The following is a 15,288-nucleotide window of genomic DNA, read 5'->3' as shown; positions in this document are numbered from 1 at the left end:
TCCTCTGAGCTTTGCCTGGGGTTGACCCTGGGCACTGCTGGTGTGACCCCATCGTCCCCAAATAAGCACCAAGAGAAGAAATCCGAGATCACCCATTTTACACAATATAACTCATGAAGATACACATTTGATCTGCCAAGTACATTTTCTCCCCAAATCCACTGCAATCATTGTGTAGCTTTGAAACTGTATTGAGATGTACAGGACCTAAGTCTCACGTTCTGCGTGCGTTTGTTGGAAGAGATTTTGGTTTGGTGCACACCTTTTTCATTCAACAACTAGTTACCAACGTTGCAGTCAGGTTTTATTCTAGGTTCCTTTCTAAAAATTCTTAAATCCTGGGCCTGAGGGTATCGATAGTGCAGCGGGTAGGACACTTGCCTTGCACACAGCTGACCTCAATCCCTGGCACCCCGAGCTCAGAGCCAGCACTAAGTCCTGAGCACCGCCGCTGGGGCTGGCCCCCAAATAAACAAAACGCAAAACTAAATCCTAGTGCCTTCACCGTATTTTTATGCTGGAATTCCAACGGTTGCCCTGAAGGAGTTGACAGGGAGGATGCTCCCTAACCCAGGGAATCGCAGGCCTGCGAAAACGCACGAAAACGCACGCTCTGCAGGCGGCGCAGCGCCCAGGACCTCGCGGTTCCCGTAGTGGAAACACGTGCCCACGCGTGTTTCCGGTGGGGACCTCGGAAAACCGAGTGCGGGGGGGTCCCACGTTGGGAGCGGGGAGGCGGGGCTGCGCTGAGAGCGCCTGCCGAGCCCCGCCCCTCGCTTGCAGGCCCCGCCCCTTATTGGCCCCGCCCCACCGGAAGACGGTGCGTCCCCGCTCTCGCGAGAGCACATCCCGGAAGTCCTCCGGCCCCGAGCCGGTGGTCCAAGGAAGGAGCCCACGTGGGTCGGGTTTCGGGGTCTGCGCGGGCAGTGGGCGCCATGGGCAAGCTGCGCCGGCGCTACAACGTCAGGGGGCGTCAGCAGGCGGCCCCCGGGCCCGCCCAGGGTCCCCCGGAGCCGCCCGCTGTGCGGCTGGAGCTGCAGGGTAAGGCGCCCCCGCGGGCCGGGCTCGGGAGGGGCCCGCGTCCAGCCCCGGGCAGGGCAGGCAGGTCAGCTCCGGGCGCGCCCCTGGACACTCAGGGCAGCGCGACTTAGGGCTGCCCCTCGCAGTTGCCTCGCTGTCAGATGGCCACGCTACGAAGTGGGCGGGACCCTCTCTGGAGTCCACGCCAGGGCTGCCCGGGCACTCCCCTGGACACCGGTTCAGAGAAACTCAGATCTCACACGACCCCGTATGAAGTTGGTAGGCAGATCAAACATTCACTCTAACGAGAAGTGTTGAAAATGACCGCCACATTCAATTGCTACGCCCCCCCCCCCATATGTGGTACTGACCCACCTTTTGAGAAGCTTGGCTGGGATCAGTAGGTTTTGGAGCCATTGGGGCACAAGTGCCAGAGCGCCAGACACGGGCTCAAGTCCCGGTAGATTCCACATGCTCCCAGAGGGCTTGCCCTGGAAGCCCTGAGCACTGCTGGGGTGATGTGGGGAACCCTGGTGCTTTTTTACCGGGGCAGCACCGAGCTGACCTGTTCATCTGAGAATCGGGGTCCCCGGGAGGTCCGTGCCCCCACAAGGAAAGCTGGGGCTCGAGATGGAGACAGTGCAGGGCTGTGATGTTTGTCTACCCAAGCCCCTGTCCCAGTACCACTGGGAGGGACCCCAGCACCCCCTCAAAAGCAAATAGCAAGGGGGCCAGAGTGATAGTGTAGCAAGCTGGGCATTTGCCTTGCACGCTGCTGACCTGGGTTCAAGCCCTGGCATCCCATATGGTTCCCTGAGCACCGCCAGGAGTAACCCCTGAGCATCACACTTGTGTGACCCAAAAAGCAAACAAAAATAAAATGGCGAGGGAGGACTTAGTCCCCTGTAAAGTAGGTGAAGGTGGCCCGTGGCCTTGGAGCCCCCTGTGGGACAGGACTAGCCGTGGGGACAGCAGTGACCTCCTCCTTTCCAGTTCCCCCTTCTCTGTCCCAAACCTGGTGTCCCTAGCACCAGGGGATGACCAAGTGCAGGATGTGGGCAGTGCTCTTCTCAGGGGACCTTAGGAGAAGCTGAGGGGCCTCCCCAGGCTGGGGTCAGCAGGTGTACCTTTCCAGACAAGGACACACTGAAAGGCGTGGACACGAGCAATGCACTGGTCCTGCCCGGCACGCGCAGGAAGAAGGCCCGAGCCCCGCCCCTGTCCAAGAAGGAGAAGAAGCCCCTGACCAAGAGAGAGCGGAAAATGCTTCAGAGAGTCTTAGAGCAGAAGGAGAAGAAGAACAAAGTATGCCCGCCCCCCAGGTGCCGCTCTGGGGCCACCTGTCCCCTCCCGCCCTGGACCCATGTGTCCTCTCCCCGCCCCCAGGGGCCACCTGTCCCCACCCTGCCCTGGGGTGATGCCATGGACCCATGTGTCCCCGCCCCCAGGTGCCACTGTGGGGCCACCTGTCCCCTCCCCGCCCCCATGTACCACCATAGGGCCACCTGTCCCTCCCTGCCCCAGAGTGCCGCCGTGTAGGTGGGCATGGCGCCACCTGTCCCCTCTGCCTTCCCCAGCGAGCCGAACTGCTGCAGCAGCTGAGCGAAGTTCAGGCCCCGGTCTCGGAGCTGAAGCTCTTGTACACCACGTCCCAGCTGGGCACAGGGCAGCGCATGTACCACACCAAGGAGTGAGTCCGGGAAATTCGGGCCAGCCCTGGGCAGACCCTCGGGAATGGCCGGAAGAGGGGTACCCTCGGGCAGCTGTGGTGACTGGTGGCCGTTGGGCGCGGATGCAGACGTGTCTGGGTGAGGACACACCCGGCTGAGCTCAGGGCTACTCCTGGCTCTGCTTCGGGATCGCACCTCAGGGACTCTGGGAGCCGCATAGTGCTGGGGATCGAACTGGAATCATCCCTTCATTGCTCCGACTCCAATCGTTTTTGTGTTGTTTCGTGTTGGGGCCACACCCAGTGATGCACAGGGGTTCCTCCTGGCTCTGCATCAGGAATTACTCCTGGATACAGGGACCATGGGGGATTGAACCCGGATCGGCTGCGTGCGAGGCAAGCACTCTACCCACTTCTATCACTCCAGCCCCAAACACTTACTTTTTAAAGTCAGCAGACGTTTATTCTCGTGGGTTCTGAAGGTCAAAAGGCCCCAGCCCGGGTCCGAGAGATAGTACAGTGGACGTGTGCTTTCCTCGTGTGCAGCTGACACCGTTTATCTCCAGCACCTCACCTGCTCACTGGAGCACCCCCAGGAGTGATGCCCTGAGCACAGCTGGGGGGACCCGCTTGCGGGGGACAGGCAGGCCCCAGCCTCCTCTGCAGCTGCCGCTCATCCTCTGCAGGAAGCTGGACGAGGCCCTGGCCCCAGGTCAGAAGGTCAGCAGCCTCAGCGGGGCGCACCGGAAGCGCCCCCTTTCTGAGTCGGAGGAGGAGAGCTCAGACCAGTTAGAGGTGGACGAGGCCCCTGCCGGCCAGCAGAGTGAGGTGGCCACAGGTCCGGAGGCAACGTGCCTGCCCCACAGGGCCAGCGCCGAGAGCCCCCCGCCCAGCACTCCCCCTGCTCCGCCTGGGACCCCTGCGGCCCCCCCGGAGGCAGCCACCAGGCAGACCCGGCCCCCCTCGAAGCCGGCCGTCTTCATCCCTGTGAACCGCACCCCAGAAATGCAGGTGCGCCTTCGGGGTCATGGTGGGGTGCGGGCGAGGCGTGTCCCCGGGGGAGGGTTCAGGTGGCCCCCCTCCTGGCTACTGGAATGTCCTTCCGGCCCAGTCTCGGGGGATGCCCACGGCACCTCGTGTCTGACAATGTGGACGGGATGAGACTGGGACATACTAGGACGTATTTCCTAGTACCTTCCATACTAGGAGGTACCCAAGGGGCCCCCAGTTCCACACCCCCCCCCGGGCCACCTCTCTGTTGCCTGCTGGGCAGGGGCACCCCAATTCCTGAGCCCCCCGCCCCCTACCCCAGGAGGAGCGGCTGCGGCTCCCGATCCTCTCGGAGGAGCAGACCATCATGGAGGCGGTGGCCGAGCACCCAGTGGTCATCGTGTGTGGCGAGACAGGCAGTGGCAAGACCACGCAGGTGCCTCAGTTCCTGTATGAGGCCGGTTACAGCAGGTGAGCCTGGTCGTGCCTGCGTCCCCTCCCCAGGGGCCTGAGGATGGTGCAGGGGATGCTCAGGACCTCCGATCCCCACGGTGTTGGGTCCCATGCCTGCAGAGCTGGGTGGAAGGACTCAGGCAGGAACACCCCTGCCTGCTCCCCCAAGCCGGGTCGCCCCCCGGGTGGGGTCAGGGACTGGTGGCTCCTGAGTGTGGGAACTGCTCCCTGTGTGGAACCCGGGCCCACCGACGGTATCTTCCCTCCCAGTGATGGCAGCGTCATCGGCATCACAGAGCCCCGCCGAGTGGCCGCCGTGGCCATGTCCCAGCGCGTGGCCAGGGAGATGAACCTGTCATCACGGTGAGGATGCTGCTCCTGAAAGGTCCCACCCCCACAAGTCCCCCAGGCCGCTGGGGGTTCAGCCCTCCTGGGACAGCGACCTGGGGCTGAGGAGGGCATCGTCCCTCTCATCCCGCCCCAGGTGCTCCGCCCTGGGCTGGGCAGCCGTGGGTCCTGTGTGTGGCCAGGCATGTGGCTTCCAGGGGCAGGCACATGACTCGGCCCGGAAGTGCCCTGGGCAGAGGGGCGTCGGGGTGGTGTGGAGGCCAGCTCCTGCCCATGTGTCCCAGCACTGCCCTGACCCTGCCCGCCCCACAGAGTGGTCTCCTACCAGATCCGCTATGAGGGCAACGTCACGGATGACACGAGGATCAAGTTCATGACGGACGGTGTGCTGCTCAAGGAGATCCAGAAGGTGGGCGCCTCCCAGCCACCACCTCCCTCCCCTGCGGCCCATTCCCCACTGCCGGGGCCACAGCGCTGGCTGCAGGGTCACGGCATGACCCGCCAAGGCCCGGTTTTCCCTGTCGGGGCACAGCCCCCAGAGACCCCAGCCTTCCCTGCCCCTGCAGGTGGGTTTGGACATGGCTGGGGTCAAGCCCCTCGGAGTGTGCAGGCTGGCCGCCTCTGCCCTGCCCTCACCCACCAGCTCACGCGGGCAGCACCTGCCCTCTGCCTGCCCTGTTCTGGACCCAGCAGCCCCCTGGCCGTGGGAGCCCCCGTGGGGGAACTGGGGGCACCACGTGGGATGACCAGGGGCCGTGGTTCACAGTCGGGGCCCCCTTCAGGACTTCCTGCTGCGGAGGTACAAGGTGGTGGTCATCGACGAGGCCCACGAGAGGAGCGTGTACACGGACATCATCATCGGCCTCCTGTCCCGCATCGTGACCCTGCGGGCCAAGGTGGGCGCCTGGCCCTGTCCCCCGCCTGGGAACCTGCCTGGCATCCCCACCAGCCCCAGGCTCGGACCCCAGCCTCTCCTGAGCCCGGGGCAGGAGGACAGCTCCCATTGACACGGTCGTGGTCACTGCGTCCTGTCCGCAGAGGGACATGCCGCTCAAGCTGGTGATCATGTCGGCGACGCTGCGCGTGGAGGACTTCACACAGAACCCACGGCTCTTCGCCCAGCCGCCCCCTGTCATCAAGGTGAGGCCTGGGGGGGGGCAAGGGGGTGTCTCCCTGGTCCGACCCCTCTTGGGCTCTCACACGATGCACCCAAGCACACAGGTCTGTGCATGCACGTGCACACATGCACCCATGTCCTTATGCACACTCACACGTCCTTGCACACACGCACACTCTCACATCCGTGCACACGTGCACACTTGCACCCCTCACTCCCCTCCCGCCGCAGGTGGCGTCGCGGCAGTTCCCGGTGACCGTGCACTTTAACAAGCGGACGCCCCTGGAGGACTACTGCGGCGAGACCTTCCGCAAGGTCTGCAAGATCCACCGGATGCTGCCGGCCGGTGAGCGCCCAGCGTGGCCCGGCCTCCGCGGCTCACCCACTGTCTCCCCGGGCTCCGCCACGCCAGCGCCAGCCTGTTTCTTGGTGTAACTGCCCCTGGGGTCGTGGTGTCCTCTCCAATACCGGACAGCCGCTGCCTGTCGGCTCACACCAACTCTCCCCGGCGCCCTGCCCCACCATCTGCCTCCGGCCCTTGCTCGGCGCTCCCTGTGGCCCCCTCCCATGTGGCCACTGTCATGGTTTGGGGGCTTCTCCCTGCTCTGGGGTCAACGGGTAGGGCGATCGCTGCCATCCATCCCGTGGCCGCTGCAGTGGACACTGAGGGCTGTCTCCGCAGGCGGCATCCTGGTGTTCCTGACTGGGCAGGCGGAGGTGCACGCCTTGTGCCGCAGGCTCCGGAAGGCCTTTCCCCACACCCGCTGCCACCCCCCAGGTAACTCCGCGGGCCTGTCCCTTCCCCCGGTGTCCTGTGTGTTGCATGGTTTTTGCCCTGGCCGTGCCCTCAACTGCTCCTCTACTCCCAGAGGACGCCGAGAAAGAATCCGCAGAGGAGATGCGCAAGTTCAAGAAGTCGCGGGCGCGAGCCAGGAAGACCCAGGCCGCGGTAGGTGGCGCGGGAGCTGGACAGGCACCTGGTGGCAGGCACCTGGCCTGTCCGTCTGGGGACTGGTGGACGCCCAGCGGCATTCACGGCTGGCTTCTGGCGGGGCTCGGGACTGTGGGGTGCCGGGGGTCAGACCCAGTCAGCCGCGTACAAGGCCAGCGCCTGCCCGTGTCATCTCTCCGGCCCTCGGCTATCACAGCAGGTGGCATCCAGTGCCGGGCTGCGGGGAGGGCAGGTGGCTGGGACTTGTTTTCCGCTGTTCACTCCCCGAGGACCGGCCTGTGATGGGAACACTGGTCTGGAATATTCCCTGGGCATGTGTGTGTGTGGGGGGGGACCGCTGTGACGCCAGTACTCTCCTGGGCTGCACAGCGCTCTCTGGAGGGGAGAGTGCATGGCCCCTGTGTTCAGCATCAGGAAGCTTCTGGAAACTTCTCAGCAGATTCCCCAAGCGTGCGGGCTGCAGGCGGGAGAACCCTGGGTTCTGAGGCACCGGGAGGGCTGCGGGGAGGGCATCCGTGTCCTGACGCTGTTTGCCACAGACGCTGCCCAAGATCAGCCTGGACAGCTACTCGGTGCTGCCTGCGGGCGAGGGCGACGAGGACAGGGAGGCGGAGATGGACGAGGAGGAGGATGCCCTCGGCTCCGACCTGGACCTGGACTTAGGGGACGGCGGGGCAGATGGAGGCGAGTCACAGCTGGACAGGCTGGCGGGTTTGTGCTGTGCATGGTTGCCGGGTTGCCTCTGCCCTGAGGCTCAGTCACCGTCACAGCGTCACGGGGCGCAGCCTCAAGAGTGTGTGTGGACAGGCCGGTGGGCCGGAGGTGGCTATGTCGCACGTACCTGGTAGGGTGTGTGTCAGTGTGTCTGTGTAAGGTGGCCATGTCTCAGGCATGCCTGACAGGATGTGTTAACGTGTGTGTCTGTGTGTGAGTCCATGTGTGTGTGAGGGCCGTGTCAGACACGCGCCTGACGGGGTGTGTGAGTATGTGTGTGTCTCTGTGTGTCTGTGTATCTGTGTGAGTGTGTCAGCGTGTGAGTCAGTGTGTGTGTAAGGTGGCTGTGTTACACGTGCGCCTGGCAGGGTGTGTGAGTGACTGTGTCTCTGGGTGTGTGTCTCTGTGAGGAGGCCGTGTTTCAGGCATGCCTGACAGGTTGTGTGAGTGTCAGTATGTCTGTGTGTGTGTCTGTGTGTGTGACATGGCCGTGTTGCTGGCGCACCTGGAGGGTATGTCTGTGTGCTTGAGGAGGCCATGTCTCTGGCGTGCCTGACAGGTTGTGTGAGTGTCAGTGTGTGTGAGTCTGTGTGTGCAAGGTGGCCCATGTCTCAGGCGCGCCTGCCAAGGTGTGCGAGTGTCTGTGTGAGATGGGCCACGTCGCCGGTGCTCCTCAGGGCCGTGTCTCTCCTGGTGGCCAGGTGCCAGCAGACCGTCTCCTTGCAGGCGAGCAGCCCGACGCCTCACTCCCACTCCACGTGCTCCCGCTCTACTCACTGCTGGCGCCCGAGAAACAGGCTCAGGTAACGGGGCAGCCGGGGGGCACGCCAGGCCCTGCCAGTGGCTTCATCCACACCCCAGACTCGGGCTTTCATGGCCACGAACTAGAAGCGCCCGTCTTGACTGAGCTGCTCGGTCCGACTTTCCCACTCCTGGCCTGTACCCCCTGCCCCCCCAAAACATGCCCACCACACCCCGACACGGTCCCACACACACAAGACCCGCCTGCCTGTCAGCTGTCTCCTCACGCGCTGCCTGTCCCTCACATGGGCGCTGTCCTGCCCCCACCCCAGGTCTTCAAGCCTCCCCCGGAGGGGACACGGCTATGCGTGGTAGCCACCAATGTGGCTGAGACATCCCTCACCATCCCGGGCATCAAGTACGTGGTGGACTGCGGAAAGGTCAAGAAGCGTTTCTACGACCGTGTCACCGCCGTGTCGTCCTTCCGCGTCACCTGGGTCTCCCAGGCCTCTGCAGACCAGCGGGCAGGCCGCGCTGGCCGCACAGAGCCTGGCCACTGCTACAGGTGGGCTCCCGGCCACACGGTGCCACGTGCTGCCAGCCACTGCCCAGAGGGTCCCCCATAGGCGCAACCCACGTGCCACAATCCCTGTCCGAGAGTGGCATGTAGTGCAGTCACAGCGCGGCACGTCCCCGCCAGCATGACCACGCCACCCTCTAGAGCACACACGTGTGCATGGGACACGCAGCACCCCTTGCGCATCTGTGCCCTGCACGAGCCCACTCCTCACGTGTGCCCATCACATGCCCCTCCCCTCACATGTGCCCACCATGTACCTACCCCATCACGTGTGCCCGCCACATGCCCACCCCATCACGTGTGCCCACCACGTGCCCACCCCTCACGTGTGCCCGCCATGTGCCCACCCTTCACGTGTGCTCGCCGTGTGCCCACCCCTCACGTGTGCCCGCCGTGTGCCCACCCCTCACGTGTGCCCGCCGTGTGCCCACCCCTCACGTGTTCCCGCTGTGTGCCCACCCCTCACGTGTGCCCACCGTGTGCCACCCCTCACGTGTGCCCGCCGTGTGCCCACCCCTCCGTCCACTCTGATCCACGTGCTGTTCCGCCGGGCCGTGTCCAGGCCCATCCACACGTGGCCTGGACAGGTGCTCCAGCCCGCTCTGGGTCGTGTCCCCCTGAGGCCCTGACCAGGCCACTGAAGCCCTGGGGCAGGTGTCTGCCCGTTCCAGCGCAGCCACGGCTGGGTTCAGAGCTCTGAGCACTGGCCATCTCGTCTGCACGGCCACAGTGTCCCTGCCGTCACGGTGGTCGCGTGTCACCGCGTCCATATGCTCAGCTGGGTGGCTTGTTTGCAGCTGGGCGGTTTGTCCTCCCACTGCCGAGCCGCGGGGTCTGTCCCCGGTCTCAGTCAGGTTCCTCGGGGGGAGTGTGGGGCCACTCGGGCCGTGCTGGCGCTGGCCCGTGGGGGGCTCTCCTGGTGAGGCGCAGGGCGGGTTGGGCAGGGCAGCCTCGGGCGTGGCCTGTCCTGGCTCTGTGTCCCCCCACGTGCTCTTCCTGTTTCATTTGGGGTCACACCTAGCAGTGATCAGGGCTGACTCCTGGTTCTGACTCAGGGATCACTCCAGGCCAATTCGGGGACTGTATGGGGAGCAGGGGTCGAACCCGGGTCTGCCGCGTGCAAGGCAGGCGCCTCCCTGCCGTACTCTGGCTCCTGCGTGATAGAACCAAGGGACCCGAGACAGTATTTGGAGGAGCCTGCTGGGGCTGACTGTGTTCAGCACACGCCGGGGCCAGGCTCTGCTCTGAGGTGGTCACCCCCTGCAGGTGTCCCCGCTGCTGACTGCCCCACAGGCTGAAGACTCGCCCGCACCCACTGCTCGGGAAGTGGGGGGTTCGGTGTGGCTGAGGGGCACTCGTGTCCGGCAGGTTGCTGGCCTGATCTTCCGGATGGCCTCTCCCCGCAGGCTCTACTCCTCCGCAGTTTTCGGGGACTTCGAGAAGTTTCCTCCTCCTGAGATCACCCGGAGGCCCGTGGAGGACTTGATCCTGCAGATGAAGGCGCTCAACATCGAGAAGGTGGGCCGGGCCGGGGTGGTCCGGGTGGTCCGTGTCTGGGGCAGAATGTTCTGTCCATTGTTTCTTCCCCTGCCCGGGGCCACAGCCATGAGCATGAGGGAGGGGCCAGCATCTGTCTGCTGTGGCTTTCTGGCCTAGGTGCTTGCCTCTGTTGCATCCCTTGGTGCCTGAGCCGCTGGTCGTCTGGGCCCTGTGGGCCAGGCCTGGGTGCCCTCGGCCGCAGTCATCACCCAGCTTGTCCCTGGGCAGAGGGGCCTGTCCTCTGCCGTTTTCCTGCCTCTCCCACGCATTGGGCGCCCGCTGACTGAGTGGACGCTCAGTGACTGGTGCTCACAGGAGGGTCAGTGAGGCCCCCCCACGTGGACCCGGGGGTGTCCAGGCCCCAGCAGTGTGCCTGGGCCCACTGCTCATGTAGGGTCACGTCCAGCTTCTCTGCATTAACTCCTGTACCACCCTGTGTCGCCACCCCCACCCCCCCACCCCTGTGTCCCAGGTCATCAACTTCCCCTTCCCTACGCCCCCTTCTGTGGAGTCTCTCATCGCAGCCGAGGAGCTGCTGGTAGCTCTGGGCGCCCTGGAGGCACCCCCGAGGACAGCAAGGTAGGGAGGGCCGGCTGGGCCGGGCGGGTGGACGGGCGTGCAGGGGCGCCCCCTGCAGGTGTCCCCACTGCTGACCGCCCCGCAGGCTGAAGCAGCTGCAGAGTCTACAGCTGAGCTGCCCCATCACGGCGCTGGGCAGGACCATGGCCGGCTTCCCTGTGGCACCCCGCTACGCCAAGATGTTGGCGCTGAGCAGCCAGCATGGCTGTCTGCCCTACGCCGTCACCGTCGTGGCCGCCATGACCGTCCGGGAGCTATTCGAGGAGCTGGACAGGTGCGGGACCACCTGGGGCCAGGGACTTCTGGGGGACCCTCCTCCGTGCTGAGCTCCAGGATGGGCTGCGGCCACACCGGTCCCCTGAACACCCCCCCCCCCGCCCTGGCCCCACCGGTTCTGAGGGCTTCAGGGCGGGGCAAGTCCCCAGCTGGGCCTTGCGCTCTGGACATGGCGTGAGTCTCCACGCTTGCCACGTGACCGTGGCCTGCCCTAGACTCTGCTGTCCTCGCTGCCCGGCCTCACCGTGGGCCGGCTGGGCACTCTGCCCTGGTCTGACCGGACACTCCATCCGCAGGCCGGCGTCCAGCGACCAGGAGCTTGCCCAGCTGAAGGTCCGCCGGGCGCGGGTGGCCCAGATGAAGCGGGTCTGGGCCGGACAGGGCGCATCGCTGAAGCTTGGCGACGTCATGGTGCTGCTGGGTGAGTGAGGCGGGCGGGTGCGTCTTTCTGGTGCTCGGGCCCCAGCCCAGCCTGAGCCTGCCCTGAGCCTGCCCTCCCGCAGGTGCCGTGGGGGCCTGTGAGTTTGCAGGCTGCTCGCCGCAGTTCTGCGAGGCCCACGGGCTGCGGTACAAGGCCATGCTGGAGATCCGCCGTCTGCGTGGCCAGCTGACCACGGCAGGTGCGTACCGTCCCCGCTGCTCCTCTGCGCCCAGTGCTGCGTCTCCTGCATCTGTCCCGTCCCCTTGTGCACTTGCCCCCCCACCTCCTTCTGGGGTCCCCGGTCGGGTGGGGGGCTGTGTTGGCCTGCGTACGACGGGGACCAGAGTCAGGGTACAGTGTCCCAGGTGCAGGGCCCCTCCCTGCCCCAGCCCTGCACTGTTCTCGGACCCTTGGCCGCATATTCGGCCTGCGCAGAGCTGAGACCCTGCCCTTTCCAGCCTCACTGTTCTGGACTTTGCGGTCACGGGCAGTGAGTGGGGCCATCTAGTCACTGTCCTTCAGTCATTGCTGGGTCCCTGGCCACAACTCTGAGCAGCCGCCGGCCTGGACTGGGAAAGGCTCCCACTGTCCAGGTGCGGGGAGGATGGCGTGGGCCAGGATTTCCCCAGGACCCTCCTATCACCCTCAGCACCCATGAAGGGCACCGAGCCCTCGGCCACCGAAGCTGAACAGGGAGGAGGGTTGGGGGAGGGGCAGCCCAAGCCGCAGGCGCCCAGTGGCCCCGGAGGTCAGCCCCTGCCTCCCCCCACCCTGCAGTCAATACTGTGTGCCCCGAGGTCGGACTCTTCGTGGACCCCCAGATGCAACCCCCCTCCGAGAGCCAGGTCACCTTCCTGCGGCAGATCGTGGTGGCCGGCATGGGCGACCACCTGGCCCGCAGGGTGCAGAGCGAAGAGCTGTTGGACCCCGCCTGGAAGAACGCCTACAAGGTGGGTGCGGCCCCACCTCACACCTGCCTCTTCCTGTGGCCCTCGACCGTGGGCTTCTGCTCTGGGGGACAGCGCCACGTGGACAGACGCCTGGGCCGTGAGGGCGATTCAGGGCCCGCGCCCTGGACTCAGCCCCATCCCCGCTCCCGTAGACGCCCCTGCTCGACGACCCCGTCTTCATCCACCCCGGCTCCGTGCTCTTCAGGGAGCTCCCCGAGTTCGTGGTCTACCAGGAGATCGTGGAGACCACCAAGATGTACATGAAAGGTAGCGCGCGGTCGCCCTGGCTGTGGGCGGGCTGGGTGGCCGGCGCTGACCCGCCTCCCTGCGTCCAGGCGTCTCGGCCGTGGAGCCCCAGTGGGTGCCGCAGCTGCTGCCGTCCTACTGCCAGTTCGACCCGCCGCGGGAGGACCCGCCCCCCGCCTACTGCGACACGCGGGGCCGCGTGCAGTGCCACCGCAGTAGCGTGTTCTGTGAGTCAGGGACAGTGTGTGTGGGCTGGCAGCCCCCCTGCCCCCTGCCCCCCACTCACCGGATCCCACCCTCAGATCGCGTCGGCTGGCCCCTCCCCGCCGTCCAGGTGGATTTCCCCGACGGCATCGACTGCTACAAGCACTTTGCCCGCTTCTTGCTGGAAGGACAGGTAGGCACCATGCTCCCCGCACTGTGCTCCCACGCCGTTCTCCCTCCCAGAACTGAGCCTCCGTCCGTCTCCCCAGGTCTTCCCCAAGCTGGCCTCATTCTGCAGCAGTCTGCTGTCCAGCCCTGGCACCATGCTGAAGACGTGGGCCAGGTACAGCCCTGCGGCCCCCAGGGTCAGCGTTGCTGGGCAGGGCTGGGTCTGATGGCTCCGCCCTGACCCCGTGACCCCTCCTGCCCGCAGGCTGCAGCCCCGCACCGAGCACCTCCTGCAGGCATTGGTCACCCAGAAGGCTGACAGCCGCGACGCTGTGCTGGCCGCCTGGGAGAAGAACCCAAGATGTGAGTGGGCAGGGAGCCAGGGGGTCAGGAGGGCCCAGGTGTGCCTGGGGTGGAGGAGGGGAGGTCAGGAGGGGGCTCAGATGGGGGCCAGGGTCAGGCGGGGAGGGCCAGGGCAGCCTCTGACCCGCCCCACCCGCAGACCTGCTGCCCGAGTACTGCGAGTGGCTGCCACAGTCCCTGCACAGCGCTGTGGAGAAGGCCTGGCCCCCACGCTGACCCTGCTGACCTCAGCCTGAGCCTGACTGCAGTCTGCTCCAAGGAGCACAGAACCGAGCTATTGGTGCCGGCTCCCCCGGCCTGTTCCCTGGAATGGGGGGCGCCCCCGGGAGCACCCCACACAGCAGGTGCCCCTGGAATGGCCAGCGAGTGGCCAGCCCAGCTGGGCTGGCGGGGACACTGGCCGCTCCGCTCGCTCCCACCGGCTGCCGTGGCTGGAGGGGAGGAATTGGCAGGGCTGGGGGGCCCTGGGGAATAAAGTCGCTCCCCCACAGCGCTGTCCGTCACTGGGGGCCTCTGTCGGGTCGCGGTGCTCCAGCCCCAGTAGCTGGCCGCATGCTGGGTCTGGCTGGGAGGCTCATGGGGCGTCCCCGGGCATGGCACAGGGCTGGCTCCTGCCCACGGCTGTCCACCTTCGCTGTCGGGGGGAGAGTCCAGGGCATGGGCCGAGGTGGTGCAGTGGCCGCTGAGTGCTGGAGCTCAGGGTGTGACTCTGCACAGATGTCGGGGAAGCCCCTGGGGCCTGCTAGGTGGACAGTAGCAGTCCCTCCCTGACCCCTGCCGCTGGTCAGCCCTGTCTGTGCTGCCCTGCCCTGGCCCGGGTCCTGCACCTTCCCGGTGTTCACCGGCCATGGCCCTGAGGGACACCCATGCGGCGTCCTCCCTCAGCCTAGCATGGACCTGACGCAGCTGTCGGGGTCCACAGCCGGATAGCATGTGGGCGGCACCAGCATTGTGCCAGCTGCCCTGATACCGTCATGCCATTCCTGAACCATGAAAGTCAGCTGGGGGCGGCAGGACTTGAACCCAGGCCCTGTGTGTGGAGCCTGTGCCCCAGCCCAGGCCCTCTGGCTGAAGGCCACCTTTTCCTGTGGGTCTTCCCAGCAGGACCAGGGAAGCCAAGGCCAGCGTCCCACCCTCCCGTAGTCATGGACACATGCAGGTTTACTTCCACAAGACTCAATGATTTTTTTTCATTTTTTATAATTTTATTTATTGAATCACCATGAGAGCAGTTACAAAGCTTTCAGGTCTACGTCTCGGTCATACAAAGAAACACCCGGACCTTCACCAGTGCCCATTCTTCACCCCCAACAACCCCAGTATATCTCCATCCCACACCCTCCCCCTACCAGTGGGGCAGATGGTTTCCACATTACTCTCTCTACTTTGATCACATTCAATATTTCGACACCAGACCCACCATTATTATTTGAGATTTTACCCCAACACTCAGATCTGCTGAAAAGGCAACAGTAGACAATTTGTTTTCTATTGCTGGTTATGAATAATATATGATGTCGCATGGCTGCAGTAGTGGCTGCGCAATTTTGAAATTCCGAAATTTTAACACTTAAATCTGGAGGGATTTCTGCCAAAACCTGCTGGGTTCCAAGATTTGCTCCTGAGTCTTTGGGACCATGGCTGTTAAACAGCTTGATCAAGAGCCAGTGAGGCCGTTCGTGGGCGATGACTTGGGGTCTCGTTGTTGGGGTGGGGAGGACAGGAATGGCTCCACCACCATCCCGTGAGGCCCTGTGTATCTCGTCACTGCGGGCCCAAACCTGACTGTCCAGTGGCCTCTGGAGGATGGCGGCCACCAGGCCGTCGGGGATCAGGCCAATGCATGAAACCTATTCCCACCTGGGTTGGCCTGACAGTGGTAACCTACTGCAGGGACCGGACACATTTCTTCCAAAAGCCACTGGGTTTTGAGATTTGTTTCCGAGTCTCTGGGATCA

General features: G+C 64.8%; 1 protein-coding gene across 1 annotated transcript; it reads left to right on the top strand.

The window, feature by feature from the left end:
- Nucleotides 1–875: 875 nt before the first annotated feature.
- DHX37 (DEAH-box helicase 37) lies at nucleotides 876–13,592 on the top strand. Its single transcript, XM_056131371.1, has 27 exons — nucleotides 876–1,041; nucleotides 2,156–2,325; nucleotides 2,598–2,710; nucleotides 3,376–3,700; nucleotides 4,002–4,150; nucleotides 4,403–4,495; nucleotides 4,793–4,889; nucleotides 5,263–5,376; nucleotides 5,519–5,620; nucleotides 5,829–5,943; nucleotides 6,280–6,375; nucleotides 6,467–6,546; nucleotides 7,089–7,233; nucleotides 7,990–8,066; nucleotides 8,337–8,569; nucleotides 9,991–10,102; nucleotides 10,596–10,702; nucleotides 10,788–10,976; nucleotides 11,275–11,399; nucleotides 11,482–11,598; nucleotides 12,177–12,349; nucleotides 12,502–12,616; nucleotides 12,685–12,822; nucleotides 12,898–12,992; nucleotides 13,069–13,142; nucleotides 13,233–13,330; nucleotides 13,470–13,592. Exons 1-27 carry the CDS (start codon nucleotides 936–938, stop codon nucleotides 13,544–13,546), a joined length of 3,435 nt encoding a protein of 1,144 aa, XP_055987346.1. The 5' UTR covers nucleotides 876–935; the 3' UTR covers nucleotides 13,547–13,592.
- The last annotated feature ends 1,696 nt before the right edge of the window (nucleotides 13,593–15,288 follow it).

This window comes from Sorex fumeus, unplaced genomic scaffold (genome assembly GCF_029834395.1).
Source record: "Sorex fumeus unplaced genomic scaffold, SorFum_2.1 ptg000087l, whole genome shotgun sequence".
Lineage (NCBI taxonomy): Eukaryota > Metazoa > Chordata > Mammalia > Eulipotyphla > Soricidae > Sorex > Sorex fumeus.
Note: the sequence above shows the minus strand (reverse complement) of the source record. Positions and strands in the feature narration are given on the sequence as shown.

Excerpts from the sequence above, each read along its gene's own strand:
- DHX37 (XM_056131371.1), top strand. The coding sequence starts at position 936 with ATGGGCAAGCTGCGCCGGCGCTACAACGTCAGGGGGCGTCAGCAGGCG. Across the intron at positions 2,326-2,597 it reads AGAAGGAGAAGAAGAACAAA|CGAGCCGAACTGCTGCAGCA; the intron begins GTATGCCCGCCC and ends TGCCTTCCCCAG. Across the intron at positions 4,496-4,792 it reads GAGATGAACCTGTCATCACG|AGTGGTCTCCTACCAGATCC; the intron begins GTGAGGATGCTG and ends CCCGCCCCACAG.